The following is a 13,370-nucleotide window of genomic DNA, read 5'->3' as shown; positions in this document are numbered from 1 at the left end:
TTCAAATCTCTCAACTTTGACCAGACACAATTCACCTCCATAAAAGTTTTCCTCCACGTTTGGTTAATTTGCCATCTGTTGATTTTAGTGTTTACATACAACATTAGACAAATTCCTGAATCATCTGCCATGACAAAAACCTCTTATACGCAAACAATTGTTGTATAAAGTCAAGGCTGGAAACCGCATTTTACACTTCAAGAGAGATTTCCTACAACTAACTTCCTCCACTCTCACCACATATTAGCTTTGATAAAAAAAACTCATGCTTCATACAGAAGTAAAAACTTTTAAGTCATGTATTCAACACCTGATGAGTAGGATGGTTTCTTCTAGGCCATATTTTGGTCAGTAGGTCATAAGCAATGAGTTCCAAAAACATTTTTTTTCTTCCTTCAAATACTGTTTATCCCCAAAATTAGGCCTAAATTACTTTCTTAATTTTTTTGAAAATTATTATTTTTATAGATAAAAACATCACGTCTGTGTCCTTAAACATCAACAAAATCCAGACGTTTACACTGGAATCATGATGGGGTTTTTCTTATTTTGCTTACCCCACGGTGCCTGATGACTTGTGAAGACTTGTCCACATGCTGTTCAAAGATAATGGAAATGGAGAAAAAAAAAAACCATGACCCAGTTCAGGATTTCATATTGTAATTAAAAAAAACAAACAGTTATATAATAAATTAAATGTGAGACACAATATGCCAAAGCAGCAAAGAAAACAACAGGATCTCTTATTAAACTCTGTGTACATGTGAGGTCACTGAAGCCAGTCCATCCAACGTTATAACATGATGTTAATCCACTTCAGATTTTGTGGGCCGCTGATTTTCATCTCCCCTGGTTGTTACCGATAAGCAGATCCTGTTCCATGCATCATAAAGCAAGTCAAGATGGTGTCAAAAAACTCAAGTGTGCATCTAAACTTTGTTGCTTGATGGATTAATACGACTGTGAGGGAGAAAACTGGCACAACTGGCTTCATTCTCCTTGAACACCCAAGAGTTCGGGGAATTTTACCAGAAAACAATCGGCAGCAACAAAGTCATGAGTGTTACATTTCATCCTGTGCCTGCACACATATCAAAACATACATGCACACAAACCACAATCTGTAAACTGAGGAGGTTTTGCCCACTTGGAAGGGTTCTATATTCCCACTGGTGACCTATACTGTGTCTGCACACAAGCCAAAAGATCACATGCAGAGAGGCTCAGCAACATTGCATCTGCTTGTCCACATAAGAGCATCAAATATATCAAGAGATCATGTTATTTTAAAAGGTGGTTCGGGCTTCCAGTGGAAGGGGAACCACGGGACAGAGTTGACACAGTGGCTAATCTGAGACAATCCACAGACAGTGTCAGGCTTCACAGAGGACAACTGGGAAATCTACATGGATGCACGGGTGGTCCAACTTTATAATTCCCTGGAGGGACACAAAAAGGGTGGAAATTAGATTACATTAGAAACAACACAGGGAACTGGTGCTGGTGAGTCAAGAAGTGGTCAAGATTTATGATCTACTCACCTGAGGTGTTAGATTCTTGAGAACCCTTTTCAGCTTGGCCTTTTTACGTCCATTTTTTGTCACAATTGTCTCTTCATAAAACTCGTGGGCCAAGTCACCGTCTTCATCAAAGAACAGAGAGCTGCAGCGGAGAGAAAAACTTACTTTATTTGTTTGCATATTATGTCCAACTGTAGCCAAGAATAAATAAATGAGGTTTGGATACTGTTAATATGTTGATAATTGTTCATTGTTTATAATTTGTAATAAAACCTAGAATCTTATCTTATAGGTTTATCTTAGGTTATTTAAAAAAGTAAATTTTTTAGCTTCACAAATTTTTTTAATGTGTTCTGGTTTCTTTAGTCCCCTATGAGAATAAACTGAATGTTTTTGGTTTGTAGATGACAACACATTTGAAGACACTGTCATTTTGATGTTTAGGAAAAACCAATTGACATTTTTCACCATTTTCATACATTTTATGGACCATTAACAAATAAATAAATGATGACAACAAAATATTTACAGCCTTTGTTCTAAGGCACATTAAGAACATTGATGGAGATTATATGACCCTTGGGTTATTATTTACCTTCGTCTGGTAAACACAAAAGGGGTTGCACCAGTGAAACTCCGAACTCTTGCAATTGACTGCTCGTTTCCATCTTTGGTTGGATCGTCCACACTACCTGAGCCAGAAAAAGGCCAAAATCCTTTGGATTTGGAGCCACTACCACCCATCTTCAGCTGCAGCACATTATTTTCTTGGGTCACAGGGCTGCCAGCGGTGCTACAGTGTCACTGTACCAGATGAAACGTCTCCTTCAGGTAATCTGACTTCAGAAAAGTAACACATGAAGGAAAGATGGTTATTTTTTTCCGCCATTATACATCACACTGACAAAGTGATATTTTTCAAGTTATATATGAAAAAAAGAAAAGAATAATACAGCAAAAGCACCGTTTTTGGCAACACGACAGTTTTCCGTCATGATTATCCTGACCAAAATAAGCTTTCAGAAAATGAGCACAAATACTGAGCATCCTAATTGTTAGGAAACAGAAGTACTGATTTTACTTTAGATATAATAAACTGTTCTATTCTTAACAAAATATGATATTAAAAAGCATTGTAATGTTTCAGAAACATGTTACTATAGACACATATTTTAGCGACGTAAAAAAAATCAAGATTTTTTCTTTTTAAAAAGGTCCAGGTTGTAAGAAGAGAGACAAACCCCTCCCTTTTCCCCATGCGTGTCAGGGGACTACGGTGGCCTTCGCAGACCTGAGAGGATGCAAACGCAATTTTCCAACTCTCTTTACTCCTCCACTCTCATACTCTCTGTCGTTTCCTCCTTCGTCATTGGTTTATGTGGGCAGAGCCTTTCAGTAATTGCATTATAAGCGTGTTTATACATTCATGCAAACGTACTTTTGTATAGTATAAACTGGACGTTTGTAAATCAGGGGGTCCTGAAATGACTGGAAAGATAAGACTTTCGTCTAATAATACATTCCAGCAGAGAGACTGAGAGGTCTTTCAAATAACTGTTACAACAACCCACGCCTTTGATGTCGTGATTCTATTCCTGTAATTGTTTTTCTAATTATACCTTACCTTTGATGACTCAACATAATAGAAGACAAAAAAAACAGGGACTTATTGCGGTCCCGCTGGTTCATAATTCAGGAAGTCTGCATCCATGTTTTGTGAATACGGCAATTTAGTGACATGACAGTGCAGCCACACAACTCTACATGGCCACACCGCTGCCAAATACTGGCCACCCTGCTGTGTCACGCTGTCCAAGGGGTATAAACTGACGTGAGACGTTTGGAAAATCCCTGAACAACAACACTCTCAGCTCCACTTCGAGTCTAGAATGTTCGGCAACACCTGAATAGGGACGGCTCACTTGGCTCGCGGACGTTAACCGTTATCGCGTCGCGTGTACACTCACCTTGCCATGAGATAAATACATTTAACCTCTTATTAGCATTAGCCGGGTCAACATGTTTCCACCAGGATTATAAAATAACGTACAGCGTCGTTGCAGGAGGCTAACAGAAGCCGATGTGACAAGCGGTGACAGCACAGCTGGACACGTACCTTAAAAAGCTGTCCGCTCGACGGTGACACTTTGTTTTTGATGAATTTTAAATTTACTGATGGGTCGCTCGATCTGGACTGCACGCTACATTACACACACACACACACACAATCGCGGCTGGCTGTGCTAGCAGTGTTTATGCTAACACAACGTAACACGTCAAGTAGGTCCCTACGCTTATTTCTTGTCTCTGGTAACGACAACGCGGCGAGCTGTCGCCACCACGTGGACGGGAGGCTGAACTGGGACGAGTTGTGTGTGTGGGTGCTTGGCGAGAATGACGTGCATGTGACGGGAACGCGCACAGCTGAAGCGGAAACCGGCGGACGTCGATTACGTCATACTTTTATGGCAAGCGGCGGGTTCAAGGCGATTACTAAATATCTGGGATTTTGGCAGTGGTGGAAAGTAATCAATTACATTTACTTTACTTTATGTACTTTACTTTAATTAGCCAGGAAGTTTGTTACACATGTGAAGTTAACTCTCATATGCAAGTAGACATCTAAATATAACATGAGCACCACATTTTATTCTAAAGGCTCTACAAAATAAAATAAATAAGGGGTGCATTTCTCGGCAGAGCTGGTTTTACAGCTGCCGAGATTTGCATCCCCCTTTTATGTAGCCAGGAAGTTTTTTAACACGGTAAATCAATTCTCATATACAAGAAGACATCAAAATTTAACATGAACATTTATGGTTTTTTTAGGGCCCAAGCACTCACACAGTGGTGCGAGGACCTATTGTTCTTCTAGGAGTTATTTTATTATTATTCAATTAAAAACAAAGGGTACGTCACATAAAGAAAATACAAGGTTTGTTTGCTTGACGGTCCCATTTGTCTGTTGAAAGAGTCAATACACCAAATAAAATGCTGTTTTTCACTTGCCAAAAAGTGACTGTAGCTCCAAACTTGTGAGTAAAAGGTTGTTTCTTCCCCAGAATGACTTGATTTACTGATTCAGTTCTTTTTTACACAATTAAAGAACCAATACAATTATTAATGGTGCAGGTGGTACAGATTCTAACTTCTATAATGAGACATACAGCAATTAAATACAAATGTACTATACGGTTCCAGAGTCCTTTTATGGCCATAAATACTTTTTTTTTACTACAGATTTGACCAAAAATAGTAATCAATGTAACAAGAAATCCATGAACTATTATCACCATTTAATAGATTATTAGAATACAAACATTGTTTCACATTAACTTGTCCAGATCCATTACATAGGATTATTAAAGTGCCAATAATTAAAGAGTCTTAAAAAGATAAATGAAACTAACTGTAACATATACCACCACTATAAATGACCTAACAGAGCAGCATAGTTTGTTTTCTTCTTCACAACAGTGGCTAAACTTGCACCAAAAGTGCCGGTGCATTTAGGTGCTTCTCATTAAATGTAATCCCTGCTTGTTAATTAACCTTTTATACGTAAAAGTTCTGACCGATCCACAACACAGTGACGATACTGAGTCAAGCAGGAGTCGTGATCCTCGCCATGGCCTGCTTCATCCTCTCCCGAGTGAGAGCGTAACGCTTCACAATCTGCCGCACGTGCTCTTCTTCCTCGCGCTGCAGGATTCGCAGAAAGTTGCACAGCTCGGGAAAGCTAAACGCATCCCACTGTGGAGGAGAGAGGAACATTACAGAGTACACCAACAGCTTAGCATATAGAAATCAGCCAACTCACGTTGATTTCCCCTGTCTCGTTTTCCTTCAACACCAGACTCAGGACTTTTTCACTGGGTCCAGCACACAAGCGTAAGTAGAGTGGACATTCATCGCCAGACAGTTTACGCATGTACACTGCGGAAAAAGGAGGGAAAAATACAAATGAAATACTTGCCGGCACTGTCTTGTTTTGCTGTAGATACACAATATTAACCTTGACTTTGTCTCTCAGTGCGTTCAAACAGGGCAAATTTGGCTGGATTGTCCACCACGGTGAACTTGTTGAGCAAAGCCTCGATGACGTCCAGTACCCGTGTTTGGGAGCTGATGTGCAGGTGTTTTGCAGCGTCTTTGGGGAGGTAGAAAGACGTCCGCCGCTTCGTCCGTCTGGCCGCCTGGTGATCGCCGTCTTGTGCAGACGGGAGGGAGACGGGACGGACTAACTGAAAATGGACCTTGATGAAACCAGTGTAGAGCCCGCCTTTACTCTGCAAGGTAAACGAGTTACATCATTTCACATGGGAGGTGAAATGATTTCATGCAGCCTCAACATAGCTTGCAAACTGTTACACCAACACATTAGATAAACTTTAAGATCGAGTTAAACTACACTACACAACTTTCACAGTTGTTAAAGTTTAAAGGGTAAACAAACATCACCATTGGTCTTCTGATGCTATTTCCTGTGTCCCACCTACTCCTTTCATTGGCTGTTGGCAACAAGTAATCAGTACACACTACCTGATTGCATCCAGAGTCGGTGTCTGATGTTACCCTTACACATTTGCCAATCCGCAAACTCTGCCCAACTGTGAATCGTGGGTAAAATCGGGCAAAAAATCTTGCAGTGTGTCCTCGGCTTTACAGACAATATAAGTAATGTATAAGCACAAAAGCATAGTTTTGTCAGGAATCTGCAAAAGTTTGTTTTTAGTTGAGAGGACAAAGACCACAGCAGAAATCTTAATTGTACTACGCATCACTTTAAGGCAAATCTGTTATTTATACAAACTCCAGATTGATTTAAGAGGAGTTCACTGTACAGAGAAACTTACAATTAAAGTGTCTTAACATTTTCTTCCTCTCCTGTCGCTTCATGTATTGTTCATTGAATAGCTGGAACTGACAGACTATCAATGTTAATTGATAAAATGACAAAGGGGCAAGTGATGTAAGATTTCTGTTCCTGCTCCATTTTGATCATTTGAGTACACAGAGTCTAGCAGTTTCTTGTCGGATACTTTATTTCACCTCCTCAGAGCTGTCATCAGCTCCCAGGATACCATTCACACAACAATGATTATTTTCTGGGGTAACTAATTATAATGTTTCAGATTTGTTTAACTGGGACAAACTTCTTTTTTTTTCCAATGTTATGCTCAACATCCACAAATACTAAAATGAAATACTTATTTAGAATACCAAGTTAATGACTTAAGCCAGACATCCCATCTCTAGACGACTGGTATTATATCATATATGACATTTTTGTAACAGAGAGAATCACTAGTCAAATGTGTGTACATCTGGAAGTATTGGAAAACAAAACATTTTACCTATGTTTCACTGTATTTATTTTAAATGCAACTACTTTATTAATTTACCATTGTAATGAACAACCCGTGTTCTATTGCGTGTTTTAGTTAAATTGAGATTTATAAAGAAAAATGAACTCACAACCATCATGTGGAGATTACTGTTGAGCTGGACATTATACTCCTTAATCTTCTGCTCAATTGCCCCAACACTGAGCTCCTGTTTACTGAAATCAGTCCGTTCATCCTAAAAATGAAAGAAAAGTACAGTTCAGCATATCGGCTGCATGATGAAGGGATGGAGAGAAAGGGACATAAAGCGATAAACATTTTAAAAAGAAGAAGCCATGCAGGTTAAATATGAAATAAAATGTGCCACAGACTCACAGTCGAATCTTTGACCTTGTCAAAGAAAGACGTACATGCAGTAAAAAAGACTTCTGGCTCTGAGCCTCGGTCCAGACTGCAGAGTGAGTCACTTGTGTTTCCCCAGGTCATCGTAAAAAGTCTCAGGTGAGCAGGTTTTAGGTTTTCTCAGAACAGGGTCCAAGATCTGTGTGTGTCCCTAATTCCACAGCGTTTCCTCTGAGACACGAATCCTACAAACGCCTCTTAAAGCACAGCGTTCATCACATTTGCTCCACCCTGACAATAAAACTCCACAATGACATCTCCCGGTCCAACCCCCTCCCAGTGAAATCTGCAACAACTGTCCTGTGTGTTTGTTTCCTGACGTTTGAGAGAAGAGTGAAACATTCTCATTGTATTATGGTCATGTTTACATGTCATTGTCCATATTAAAATCACTCTGGAACAAATTTATAAGCATTTACATCTTCAGGATGTATGGTCGGGGTCCTTAGTGAAGCTTTGACTTGTGCTCTTTGCAAAATACAAAACAAATGCATACATTTTGAATTGTTTGTTAAGTTGTGGTAAACCTTGGGCCTCAGTAGTGTCTGTGATTTGTAATTTTTCTGTAATGAGGACATCTGTTTTATTGTGCAGTTGTTAAGTTGTCCCCTCCCCACCGCTTTCTCCTCGATTACTCTCTGTATAGATGCCTTGACAATGAGGAGGTAATAAAAGCCGTATCTCTGAGGACATATGGCACACTGATGCGCAGTGGACAGCAGTGGACAATCTGCTCGTCAGTGTCCATCTGCTTTGACCGGACCACCTTCACAATAAGTGTCCCTTCCTTCGTAAATAGCCTGTAAAGTGTCACCCGACAGAAGACAGCACTGGTCTCTGGAGGAAAATGTTGATAAAAATCTGGAGCTTTGTTCCTCACCACATTTGTGTCTGTCTCGACGGCATCAGCGGGGAAATCAGCCAGGTCTGTTGACAAACTTCCATCTGTGCTGCAGTCCAGCTGGATGAACGCTCGGCAGCGGTGGTGACACGTGTACGTGCATTCTGAGAGAAAAACAAGAAAGAGTAAGAGAGACACAAAGATCGACACACATAATCTCACAGTTATGATTTAGACAGCCATCAATGCTTGTGCTGTGGAGACCTCTGCTCTTACTAATCTTTCTTTGGCCCCCATTTAGACCTGGTATTAGTGTCTGTCCTGAGTGATCCAATCCACTCAGCGCGTCCTGAACACGTCCCTGGGTCTGATGACAGTGACCACAGTCACAGGTGGTTTGAGGACACACAGGGCCACATTTTCTGAGTATGATCCCAGTCAGCATGTCCATATGGGACTATAATTTGCCCACTTAACACCCAGGTAGCTGTGCTATCTGCCTGAAGTGGGCAAACCAGGGTGGGACCCATACTGTAAGCCTGAATATAACCCTAACGGGGCCCATATGGACAAGTTGACTGGGAACGAACGTAATACTGAGGGAAATGAATGTTTAAACTGTTGTGGACTCTTTTCTGTGTCTGCTCACTGCAGCAGGACTGTGTGCACTGTATGTGGGGTTGATTCAAAATGAACTGCCATTTGTGTGTGAGTGTGAGTGCGTTCATGATAATGTTACTAAAGGTCTGCTTGGCTTCTGGTGCACTTGCCTCATTGTTGTGTTGTGTTTTGTTGTCTTCACCACGCTGCTCTTAACTAATCGCCTCCTAGCTGGAATAATAAAGTTGTTTTGGCTGCATAGAAAACACCACCTTTAGTATTTTATTAGAGCCCAAGCACTCAGCGGTTTTCATTTAATTTTCTTCCAAAAGACGGCATTTTAATGTTGGTGAAAATGGATGAAAATTGGAACACAAATCAGAACTGGTTAAAATAAGGGAAAATACGTAAAAGTCATTCAAATGGCTCAGTACTGCCCCCAAAGGAGAAACCCGGTAGGACAAAGCCAAAACTAAGTTGCATCAAATTTCATGATACTTGGTGGAAACATGTAACAGCTCAAGAGGAATAAAAAAGTCTATTGGGACCATGGCTTCAACTCAACAGGAAGTCGACTATTTTGAATTTGGTGTGCCGCCGTTTTGCCACAAAAAAGGAAGTGGCCTGTAACTTTGCTGTAAATTGACCGATTTGCTCGAAACATCACAGGTGAGACAAGAGATCCGGCCAGAAAACATCAGCACATGAAAACTAAGTTTAGGACATAGCGCCACCTGCTGGCAGCATGGCGGCTGTGAGGGCCCACATAATATTTAGTGACATGCATCATATTCTTCTTCAAGCAAATGCACTGCACTAACTCCTAATAATGTACTCACTGCTGCAACGTAAACTTTGCTTATAAAGCCCCCAGATGAATTCTCCGCACAGGTCGCACCAGGTGGGATGAGCGTGACTGTAGGGCTGAAAGTCATGGTGACCCACCCCAGTCTCTCCTGTCGGACAGCCAGGCCCCTCGATGCTGACGCTGTCTCCAACCAGGCGGACGACATGGAAGGAGCAGGGTTCGCCTGTGTTACCGGGAGGAGGCGGGGCAGAGCGAGCTGCAGGAGCAGCCAGCTCGATGGAATCACTTAAACTGAGGTCTTTCAGCTCGATTAGCTCACATTTAGACATCCTGTCCTTGATGCAGACACTGACATGTCAGGTCAGGATGAGCACGGATGTGACTGACGGTATTTAGGCGAATGAGCAGCACATCTTTTTAATTTGTTCCACTTCCAGTGTTGTCTGTTGTGCAGAGGAAAAAGGAGCCACCAAATCCTTAGGAGCTGCAAGAAAGATTGAGATTGTACACAGCATTATGTATATTACACTTATTACACATGCAGGGATCATGCAATATTAATACAAATCTATGTTCATGCTGCATTATGCTATGGGCTTAAAAAAAAGTAACCTCTGTTATTTCATGCCAGGATTCACGTGATTATGTTCATATATAGGCCCAGATGATAAGAATATAATCCTGAGCAATCCTGGGATAACTCATCCTTATATTTCTGCACCTGACAGTGCAATAAAACATTGTGCTCCATTTGTTTAACATAAATATTGAATCACCTAATCACATGGCAGCAACTGAACACATTTGACCATGTAGACATGGTCAAGATGACTTCCTTAAGGTCAAACCTGCATGCACTTACTCCCTAATCAGCACTGCTCTTAAACCCTCTCAATCTTGTCTTGTCTCGTCGCCAGTTCGTTTGTAGCTGTCTCGCGTTACAGCACTCTTGTCCCATGTACATAGTCTCAGTTCTTGTCTTCCCGTGCTTCGACCCTTGCCTGCCTGATTATCACGACCCCGTCTCTTGCCTTGTGATTCTGATACCTCTGCCTGTTTGGACTGAATAAACATCTTTGGATTTTGCCTGAACCTTGAGTCTCTGCAGTTGTGTCCTATCTCTGGTTTCCACGACCTCTTTCGTGACAAATTCCTTTAATTCAAAGGACACAAGAAAGAACCCCAACTTTGTTAAAAAGTAACTAAGTAACTTTTACTATAGTATATATATTTAAAACAAGCAAACAAGTTAAACAAGGTACTTTTTTACTTTAACTTGAGTACATTTTAGACCAGTACTTTTACTTGTACTTATCAAAATAGTGGTACTTTTACTTGTTATAATATTTTAGTACTGTGTTTGCGTGTCTGTGTTTGCATTGCAGTGCATTAAATACAATGCAAAACTAATGTTTGAACTATTATGAAGTACATGAAACAGGTCATCAAAAATACTTGAAATGATGAAATGAGATTAATGGGATAATAAACTATTTTTTAAATTATTATTGTTAGTAGTATTAGTAGTAGTATTTGAAAAATGAGTGTGTATGCCTGTGCTTTTTACTAAAGTAATATTGTTTCCCTCTCATATAAGGACAGAAAGTTCAGAGGCAAATTACCATAATAAAGATGAAGCATCATAATTAAGAATGCACATATGTGCATATGAAACTTGAGAGTTTCATTCACATTCCATGTGAAGCTGCAGCGACACTTGTTAACATGCATGTAAACGCACAGAGTGAGTTGAATGCGAACAACCCGGGGCTCTTCTGCCAAGTGGGTCACCACACGGTGCAGTTATTCCCGCAGGACAACAGAAACACTGTGTTCCCACAATCATCCACTCATGTTCTAGCAGGTTTTTGTCATTTCCGTTAACATTGACATGGTTTTGGACTTTGCCTCAAAAAACAAAAAGTTAAACTAGGTTTTTGTAAAAAAAACCAAAAACAGCTCCTTTCTGTCTGTCTGCCTGTCTGTCTGTCTGTAACGGGACAGCTCGGGTTAGGAAAAATAAGGTCTGAAGCGGGTCGATAAAACCAGACTTTTAAACAGTGACAGGCGAACTAATCCGTCGCTCTGATGAGACACAAGCCGTTTAAAAAACCAAAAATCATCTTACCTCCAGTTCATCCGCGAGTGGTTGTACTCGTGCCGGACTGTAGTTGGATTGATGCAAAAGAAGCGTCGCTCGCAGACAAGAGTTTCTATTCGACCATGAGGGATTAATCTAATCCCGAGCATGTTATTAAGGCATCCGGACAATCAGACAGACACACAGACAGACAATCAGACAGACAGAGGCACCGCGGGAAGAATAATGACGAGGAAAAACTACGTCACGTGCACATGGACCGCTATACATACAGTAACCGTATGTAGGACCACATAATGTACATGCATATACATGTAGGCTTAACTACGGTGGCCCTGAGGTGCAAATAACCAACACAAATTGGAAAACACAACATAAACTAAAACACAACAATTAAGCTCATACTGTATATTCTGGTTACTTAAACTGCATAGTCAAGTCTATTTTTATAATCTTAAATCTATATCTTTCTATATTCTACATTCATAGATGTGCATGTTTGTTATTTAAACAATTTACCTTTACCAACTTTGCTGTTGTGACTGCAAATTGTATATACATGCATATAAATGTACAAAAGTACATATTGCAGCTGTATACACACCTACAAAGTCTTTACAATGTACATATGTACATGACATACATTTATACACATATATACATACTGTATGTATATACAGTTACACATACACATGAGTATACCATCTTCTTCAATGAATCCCTGTCAGGTGTAGGCATATAAGTCCCATTCTGGATCTGCTCACCACCGTAAACTGCAGAAATGCTGCCGCTTCTGCTCAGCCCACTTCTTTTCAGCATAAATCCGGTGACCTTTACGTTTCACACAGTCACACCTCGGTCCAGATGGCAGACTAAAGTTCTGGCCATCGTCTTCGAGAAGACACAAAACACAGGAACTCTGTTGTTATCAGGACATTCCACATACACAATGGTGCAAGTGTATTGTCGTTACTCATGATTGGACAGTCTAGAAAATATGGAAAAGCTTACCTTAGTGTGTGTTTACTTATTATACTTATACATATCATTTATTTTCTGGCATAAACACTGACCTTGTCAGGACAAGTAATTCTCATGGAGACCAAAACCTGGTCCTAATGAGGTAAAACCTAATTGACTGGTTATGGTTAAGGTTAGTGATAAGGCTTTGTTTAGGCTGTTCAAAATGAATGGAAGTCAGTACAACAAATTGGACTGGTCTCACAACAGAGCAGACTCCATCTACAAGGAGCACTCCCGGGGACCTTCTTAGACTCTGGTGGTCTGCTGGAGCAGCAGCATCTCCACTGCTGACAGGAAGAGACTGGACAAACTGATTAGGAGGGCCAGCTTTGTGCTGGACTGAGTAGCTCCTTCAGTGACAGGCTCCTTCACCCCAAGTGTGTGAAGGAGAGATATCGAAGGTCCTTCCTTCCTGCTGCTGTAAGACACAACCAGCAGTGCTCCCAGCAGACCCAGTCACCACTGTGATCACTATAATATTACATTTTGTTCATCCACTATCACAATTCTATGCTCCACCGTGCACCTGTTGTTGTTCTTGTTTGCTGTGCAAATGTATATATCATTTTTGTGACATATGATTTGAAAATATTAATATTCTAAGTATAGTATTGTTTTTTTTTAATTAATAAAACCCTGCAACGTTCGAAAACTGACTCCTCTCGGAATCTGAATTTTAATTTAGATTACTTTAGGAAATGTAGGGATTATTATTATTCGTAGTACT

General features: G+C 40.4%; 2 protein-coding genes across 8 annotated transcripts; both read right to left on the bottom strand.

The window, feature by feature from the left end:
• Nucleotides 1-643: 643 nt before the first annotated feature.
• Nucleotides 644-3,843, bottom strand: tusc2b (tumor suppressor 2, mitochondrial calcium regulator b). 4 transcript variants are annotated; one of them, XM_058630686.1, is made up of 4 exons: nt 3,637-3,843; nt 2,116-2,356; nt 1,542-1,662; nt 644-1,439 (listed from the first exon to the last, which is right to left on the bottom strand). In XM_058630686.1, exons 2-4 carry the CDS (start codon nt 2,262-2,264, stop codon nt 1,374-1,376), a joined length of 336 nt encoding a protein of 111 aa, XP_058486669.1. In that variant the 5' UTR covers nt 2,265-2,356; nt 3,637-3,843; the 3' UTR covers nt 644-1,373. The 4 variants fall into 4 exon arrangements, with proteins under 4 accessions (XP_058486669.1, XP_058486672.1, XP_058486671.1 ...); XM_058630689.1 differs by having other exon boundaries at nt 2,116-2,360; nt 3,637-3,841; XM_058630688.1 differs by lacking the exon at nt 3,637-3,843 and adding an exon at nt 3,145-3,162 and having other exon boundaries at nt 2,116-2,360.
• A 958-nt stretch (nt 3,844-4,801) lies between these two features.
• rassf1 (Ras association domain family member 1) lies at nt 4,802-13,086 on the bottom strand. Of its 4 annotated transcripts, XM_058630568.1 has the most exons (9): nt 12,385-13,086; nt 11,648-11,755; nt 10,382-10,572; nt 9,551-10,003; nt 8,151-8,275; nt 6,999-7,103; nt 5,536-5,809; nt 5,341-5,456; nt 4,802-5,273 (listed from the first exon to the last, which is right to left on the bottom strand). In XM_058630568.1, the coding sequence occupies exons 4-9, from the start codon at nt 9,846-9,848 to the stop codon at nt 5,124-5,126; spliced, it is 1,068 nt and encodes a 355-aa protein (XP_058486551.1). In that variant the 5' UTR covers nt 9,849-10,003; nt 10,382-10,572; nt 11,648-11,755; nt 12,385-13,086; the 3' UTR covers nt 4,802-5,123. The 4 variants fall into 4 exon arrangements, with proteins under 4 accessions (XP_058486551.1, XP_058486552.1, XP_058486549.1 ...); XM_058630569.1 differs by lacking the exon at nt 12,385-13,086 and having other exon boundaries at nt 10,132-10,572; nt 11,648-12,181; XM_058630566.1 differs by lacking the exon at nt 12,385-13,086 and having other exon boundaries at nt 11,648-12,181.
• Between the last annotated feature and the right edge of the window lie 284 nt (nt 13,087-13,370).

Source organism: Solea solea, chromosome 6, assembly GCF_958295425.1.
Source record: "Solea solea chromosome 6, fSolSol10.1, whole genome shotgun sequence".
Taxonomy (NCBI): Eukaryota; Metazoa; Chordata; class Actinopteri; order Pleuronectiformes; family Soleidae; genus Solea; species Solea solea.
This window is presented reverse-complemented; position numbering and strand designations above follow the sequence as displayed.

Bases quoted from the DNA above. Each gene is read 5' to 3' on its own strand.
- tusc2b (XM_058630686.1), bottom strand. From the start codon at position 2,264: ATGGGTGGTAGTGGCTCCAAATCCAAAGGATTTTGGCCTTTTTCTGGC. The intron at 1,663-2,115 runs GTAAATAATAAC...TCTCCGCTGCAG, and splicing joins TTTGTGTTTACCAGACGAAG to CTCTCTGTTCTTTGATGAAG. The intron at 1,440-1,541 runs GTGAGTAGATCA...GTGTCCCTCCAG, and splicing joins TCAAGAATCTAACACCTCAG to GGAATTATAAAGTTGGACCA.
- rassf1 (XM_058630568.1), bottom strand. From the start codon at position 9,848: ATGTCTAAATGTGAGCTAATCGAGCTGAAAGACCTCAGTTTAAGTGAT. The intron at 8,276-9,550 runs GTGAGTACATTA...TTTTTCTCTCAG, and splicing joins GCAAAGTTTACGTTGCAGCA to AATGCACGTACACGTGTCAC. The intron at 7,104-8,150 runs GTGAGGAACAAA...TTTCATTTTTAG, and splicing joins TCGAGACAGACACAAATGTG to GATGAACGGACTGATTTCAG.